The sequence below is a fragment of the Zootoca vivipara genome, chromosome 7 (genome assembly GCF_965207765.1).
Source record: "Zootoca vivipara chromosome 7, rZooViv2.hap1.1, whole genome shotgun sequence".
In the NCBI taxonomy this organism is placed as follows: Eukaryota; Metazoa; Chordata; class Lepidosauria; order Squamata; family Lacertidae; genus Zootoca; species Zootoca vivipara.
Genome location: NC_142590.1, coordinates 797,378 through 804,478, shown reverse-complemented (window position 1 = coordinate 804,478; position 7,101 = coordinate 797,378). Strand labels below are relative to the sequence as shown.

The 7,101-nt window shown below is 44.4% G+C and overlaps 1 protein-coding gene across 1 annotated transcript in view; it reads left to right on the top strand.

The window, feature by feature from the left end:
• The window catches only part of LOC118078516 (cysteine-rich protein 2), a 43,597-nt gene that overhangs the window by 26,139 nt on the left and 10,357 nt on the right, over positions 1–7,101 (top strand). The window contains exon 3 of the mRNA XM_035102413.3: positions 4,360–4,417. Within this exon, the coding sequence (XP_034958304.1) occupies positions 4,360–4,417 (58 nt within the window). The remainder of the gene's footprint in view (positions 1–4,359; positions 4,418–7,101) is intronic.

The window sequence follows — 7,101 nt, the reverse complement described above, 5'->3', positions numbered from 1 at the left end:
TTTGCTTCTCTCGTGTCTGCTAACTGTTGACAAGCCTGCTGTTGCTACTGGGAGGTGGAAGGGTATTTTCTCAAGCCCGGCTGTATTTGCTTTTCCTTCTATGGAAGTCCAAGCAGTGCATTCCTCACATTAAGGGAGAAATATGTTCCTGCCTTATCACCATTTCCTCTCACAAATTGACTCCTGTTGACAGTTAAGTGCAGATACTGCCAATTGTTTGCTATGCCTGTGATGTTCAGGCTAGAGCAACACGGCACACTTACGTAGGTACTAGAGCACGGAAGGAAACCTACGGTAATGAACAACTAATCATGCAATACCTGAATACGTCCTCATACATATGCAACTCAAAACATCAATATAAACAAGTATAGAAATTTTTCTCCTAGTTTTCTATGTGGAAATATGATACTCCTGTCACTAAAAATTGTGGATGATTCACAAATTATCTTCTTCCGTTTATTACAAGCATATGAAAATGCACAAGTAACACCTGAAAAGGTCTGGGTCACAAAATTGCTGCTTTACAGCATAACCTGTTATTGCTGAATTATTTGCTTTGTTCATTTGTATATAAAACTTAAGAAACACAGTTTAAAAAAGAGAGGAACAGGAAAGGTGCTGGTTTGCTGAAAGGTACTTCTGGTGCCCCAAGGGGGTGAGGAGGCAGGGAGAGAACAAGCCTCCTTCTTCTCGCTGCAAGCTGCTCCTACTGCTGCTTGCCAGGTGAGTAAAAGGAAGGAGATTTGGCGGCTGGTGCAAACGGCTTTGGTAGGCCTGCCATACAAAGGTGGTGCTTTGTCCTGGATCTTAGGCAAGGCAATCAGTTTTTTTGCCAGCTCAGATTCAGTTGGCTTTAAAAGCTTGGTTCTCAATCGATTTTATTTTTTTAAAAAATGCTTTATTGATTTTTTTTTAAAAAAACTACACAACACAAAGTAATCAACAGAAAGAAAACAAGCAAACATTCATTTCATAATTAGTGCTTGTTGTAGGTAAGTTTGTAGTTGGTTTCCACATGACCTCCGATCCCCCCATTGTGGTTCCCAAATTACATTTTTTTTACTACACACTAAGCTTTATCTCTTCTAGGTTATTTTAATAACATTGCTTTTATAAAGTTCTCTTGTTACATGCTGAAAGTCAGTCCAGACCTGCCAACGGATTTATGTTTTTGCAATGTTCTTTTAAATAAACTCTGTACACATCCCACTCTCTATTAAATTTTTGATCAGTGACATCTCAAAACCTTGCTGATAGTCTGGCTAGTTCTGCACATTTTTGCATTTTGTTTTGCCATTCTAGCTTGGATGAGATAGCATCCACTTTCCAACCCTTTGCAATTAAAATTCTAGCTGCTACTGTAGCATACATGAAAATCATCCTAAATTTCTTTGGAATTTTGTTGTTCATTCGTCCTAGCAGGAAGGCTACAGGCTTCTTGGGGAAATAACATTTAAACATTTTTTTTTTAATGTTTGCTGTAAATTATCTCTCAAAATTCTCTAATTCAGGGGTCGGCAAACTATGGCCCGGGGGCTGGATGTGGCCCACAAGGCTCATAAATTCAGCCCGTGGACCCTGCCACCTGCTCGGTCAGTGTCTGTGCTGAGCTAAACAGGTGCAGCGTTTCCTTGAAAAGAAGCCACGGACACCTCGCCGCGCGGAGACTGACATCCGTGATGCTGGCATGGCTTCGGATTGGCTGCAGGAAGTTCCTGCAGCCAATCCGAAGCCTCGCCGCCCGCGGACTGAGGTAAACCCGGCTTCAGCTGCAGCTTGGCACACCTGCTGGCCCCGTGCCTGGCGCTGCTGCTGGTGGCGCACTCAGTGTCTGCGCTGGAGCAGCTGGAGGGCGAGCTGCGCACCACCTGCCTGACACTCCGCATGCGCGGCCTGCCCGCTGACCTGGCCTTGGACGGCGGGCTGCAGCATGTTGTGCATGCCACCTGGGAGCTCCGGGGGTCTGGCCCGATGGAGTGGATGCTGCCCGTCAAGAATGCCGGTGAGCGGGCAGCGCCAAGACACGCTCCTGAGCGCATGAAGAGTGCCTTCTTCCTCCAGGTCTGGAGGCAGCTGCGGGACTGGCTTGCAGGGTATTTATATATTTCAAAATATAGTCCAGCTCGCCACAAGGTCTGTGCGACAGTGGACTGGCCCCCTGATGAAAAAGTTTGCTGACCCCTGCTCTAACTCTTTAATAGTTTCCCCACATGTGGATTATTGTGCCTTCCGCCTCACTGCATTTCCAACAGGTGTTTGGCCTAGATTTAAACATTCTGGCCAGTTTGACAGGTGTTAAATACCACCTCTCCCATAATTCCATTTGGGTATTATAGCCAAAGTCCCTGGCCCACTGCACCATTACGGATTTTACTTCTTCCTCCTTGCGCTCCCAGTCAAGGAGGAACCTATACATGTTGGAGAGTAGTTTGTATTTAATTTGAATCCGATCTTTTTTGAGCCTCGAAGGCTCAAAATACCTCTATGGAAAAGCCGGGGTTTTTAAAATCTTTTTGGAAAGTCTCATTCAGTTGGAAATATTGCAACCAATATGTCAGGTAGTTTCAGATTTCTTTGAATTTTTAAAGTTTTAACCTGTTATATTTTTCTTCCAGCAGTTCTTTATAGGTTGCCCAAATACCTCTCATAGTTTCTCATATTGGTAGCCACCAAGGCGTTTTGGGTTCTAGAAAGGTCTTATATTTATCCCACACTTCATACAGTGGTACCTTGGGTCTGTTCTTATCCCAAAACTATTCTTAACCTGAGGCGTGCTTTTGCTAATGGGGCCTCCCGCTGCCGCTGAACCGCCAGCACACAATTTCCGTTCTCATCCTGGGGCAAAGTTCACAACTACTGTATTTCATGGTTAGCGAAGTTCGTAACCCAAAGCGTTTGTAACCCGAGGTACCACTGTATAACGATTTCCTAATCACATGGTTTGAGAAACCTTTATGCACTTTGGCCTTCTCATAACCTAGATAGGCATGCCAGCCATATCTAATATCGAACCCTTCTAGGTCCAGGAGATCGGTGTTTCTTTAATGTCATCCACTCCCGTATCCTGGAAAGGCAAGTTGCTTCATGATACAGTTTCAGATCCGGTACTGCAAACCGCCTCCCCTTTCTTTTATATCGTTCAATAATTTGTGCTTTATACTAGATTTTCTGCCATTCAAAATAAATCTTAGTATATTTCTTCTGCCAATCTTTGAAGCAGCTTGGTATGAATTGAAACAAAAAGATAATTTTTGGAAGCACACTCATTTTTATCGTGGAAATTCTTCCCCAAAATGAGATATTTAGCCTATTCCAGATTTCCAATTTGTTTTTTATCTCCTTCCAGGTGCTGGCATAATTAGCCTGAAATAAATTGATGTTCTTCACTGTGCGCCATATGCCCAGATATTTAACTTTTTTGCTAATTTCCAGGTCACAGAACTCGTGTATTTCACTTTTTTCCTGGGCTTCCATATTTTTGACCAATAATTTGACTTGAACTGAACGATACCAAACAGTCTCCTGGCCACTTGTTGGCTTTTGCCACACTAGATTTGACTCTGAATATTTTTTCAGTTCCCTTAAGTACTGTATTTCGCCTTCTTGTAGCTCTAACCACTTGGCTAGCTCCTTAATAATTTGCTCATCTATAATCTCTTCAGCCTCTTAGGGGATACCTCTAAATCTCAGAGTCATCTCTTTTCTCTGCATTTGTAAAGTGGCTGTCGCATCTAGTGCTGCCTCCTGAGTTTCTTTCAGTTCTGCGGTCCCTTTTTTAATCTTATCTTGCTCTCTTATTGTTTCTTTGCTATCATTGTGGGCTTTCTTGGAGGAATCTTCTAGGTTTTGAGATTTATTTGAGGCAAGATGCTTTTTGAGCCACCATGTGCCCTTCTCCTCCATGTTTGGCTAGTACCAGCAATTCTTGTGGGAACTGGAACAGCCTTTCTCTTTTGAAGTCCACAGGAGTTAGAACTCCTTGTTCTCATCACTACTGTCTATATGTTTTTATTTTATTCTATTTTGCTATGCCTTTGTTCTAACTTTGTGATTTTCTAAATATCCCTGAAAACTGTGTGTGTTTTATGTTCTGCGGTATCTTTTAAAAATATTGATGTATTTTTTTTAAATTTTACAACAAGCACCTTGTGAGTGGATGGCAAATTTAGAATCTCAAATAAAATAACAAAACCTTGTGGCATCTCCAGATTCTTTATAGGCTCAGGATCACATGAAATAGTCGATGCCCTCCCTTTATGATTTAGTGATAAATCAGCCTTCAGTGGACAATTGTTTGAAGCTAATAATCTTTTCTTAACACTGGTTAATCTAACAGTTGCCATTTCTCTGTCTTAGCATGATGGAAAGCCCTATTGTCACAAACCCTGTTACGCAACATTATTTGGACCAAAAGGTAGGTTTCTCTTTCTGGGTGGTTGGACCGTTTCAACTCTAGACACAAATACTGATAAATCTCTCTCCCTCTCCCTCTCCCTCTCACCTCACCTTCTCATCACCAAAGCCAAGTAGAGACATCACTTTTGAGTTTATGTAATGTCTGTCTGTTCACATATCTCTGGTGTGGCACACCTTGTGGTTTGAGGTGTGCTCTACTTTAAATAGGAGCAACTTTGAGCAGAGCAAAACATTACATGCAAACATGTAGAACAGAGAAGTGCTGAGATGGGTGTTCCACACTTTCCCTGCTACAACTACCCAAGTCCTATCCTGCCCCCCCAGTGTTTCTGCCTCATGAATGAAATAAGAAGTGAAAAATACTGTATGCTTTTGATTATTAGCCCAGAGGCAGGGTGCTCTTAAGACAATGACTAAACCAGCCTCCTTAATAATGACGGGGTCTGGCCCTCAAGCAACTCCTTCCCATTCCTGTCACTACAAACCCCGTAGTGGAACCAACTCCAGCCATTCTGTTGGCTAGGGCCCACTCCCAAGGCAGCTCTCACCTCCTCTTAAAAACAGATTAACTTATACAAACTACAAAATAAACCAATAGGAAATAATGATAAAATGAAATGCATGTTAACATTTGCTGTTAGGGGACTTTCTTGGGTGTAGGAATTGAGCTCTTATGGTGAAATCCCCTAACATACAGTGGTGCCTCGCAAGACAAAAGTAATTCGTTCCGTGAGTCGCTTCTTCTTGCGATAATTTTGTCTTGCAAAGCATGGTTTGCCACGGCAAAAAAAAAAAAAAACCCGAAAAACTTTGTCTTGCGAAGCACGGCCATAGAAAACTTCGTCTTGTGAGTCACAAGCAAAATGCTTTCGTCTTGCGAGCTTTTCGTCGCGCGAGGCATTCATCTTGCGAGGTACCACTGTATTACTGGATAGTGACAGTATCTACATTACTAAACTCTGGCTTTCTAGGATGTTCAGATCCTTAGTAGCACAGGCTCTCAACAATATCTTGATTATTGTTGAAAACACCCCTCCAACACAGACACTGTACCAGTAGAGGAATTTGCTGCTGGGTCCAAAACTTTGAAAGCACTGGGGATAGAGCAAGGGCTGGAGCTCACTGGGAGAGCACATCATTTTGTAGGCAGCTTCAACTCACCATGTACGACTGCGAAAGATCCCTGTTTGAATGAACCCTGAAGAGCTGTCCTCAAGTCAGTGCACTAAGCCATAGGGACCAGTAGTCTGACTCGGTTATGAAGCTGCTGGCTCCTTGTAGTAGTAGTAGTAGTAGTAATAATAATAATTTATTATTTATACCCCGCCCATCTGGCTGGGTTTCCCCAGCCACTCTGGGCGGCTTCCAACACAATATTAAAATACAATAATCTATTAAACATTAAAAGCTTCCCTAAACAGGGATGCCTTCAGATGTCTTCTAAAAGTCTGGTAAATGTTTTTCTCTTTGACATCTGGTGGGAGGGCATTCCACAGGGCGGGTGCCACTACCGAGAAGGCCCTCTGCCTGGTTCCCTGTAACTTGGCTTCTCACAGCGAGGGAACCTCCAGAAGGCCCTCAGCGCTGGACCTCAGTGTCCGTGCAGAACAATGGAAGTGGAGATGCTCCTTCAGGTATACTGGGCCGAGTCTGTTTAGGGCTTTAAAGGTCAGCACCAACACTGTGAATTGTGCTCGGAAACGTACTGGGAGCCAATGTAGGTCTTTCAAGACTTGGCGGCCGCTCCCCGTCACCAGTCTAGCTGCCGCATTCTGGATTAGTTGTAGTCTCCGGGTCACCCTTCAAAGGTAGCCTCACGTAGAGCGCATTGCAGTAGTCCAAGTGAGAGATAACTACAGCATTTACCACTGGCAAGACAGTCTGCGGGCAGGTAGGGTCTCAGCCTGCATACCAGATGGAGCTGATGAATAGCTGCCCTGGACACAAAATTGACCCACAAACAGTACTTCTGTCTTGTCAGGATTCAACCTCAATCTGTTAGCCGCCATCCATCCTCCAACCGCCTCCAGACACTCACACAGGACCTTCACCGCCTTCACTGGTTCTGATTTGAAAGAGAGGTAAAGCTGGGTATCATCCGCATACTGATGAACACTCTTACTGATCTCTCCCAGTGGCTGCATGTAGATGTTGAAAAGCATGGGGGAGAGGACAGAACCCTGAGGCACCCCACAAGTGAGAGCCCAGGGGTCTGAACACTCATCCCCCACCACCTTTCTGGACACAACTCAGGGGGAACGGAACCACTGTATAACAGTGCCCCCAGCCCCTCAAGACGGTCCAGAAGGATGATGAGGCCTGAATCCCGACTGGAAGGGATCCAAATGGTCCACTTCTTCCAGGTGTGCCTGGAGTTGTTCAGCAACCACTCGCTCAATCACCTTGCCCAAGAATGAAGATTTGAGACTGGGCGATAGCTGGCCATATTGGCTGCATCTAAAGATGTTTTTAAAGAAGCGGTTTAATAACTGCCTCTTTCAACGGGTCTGGGAAGGCTCCCTCACAGAGAGAAGCATTCACCACCCCGCGAAGCCCATCGCCCAGGCCTTCCCGGCTAGCTTTTATAAGCCAGGAAAGCCAGGATGGGAAGGATCAAGGAGACAGGTGGTTGGTTTCACTCGTCCAAGCAGCCAGTCCACATCCTTGGAAGTAACAGATTGC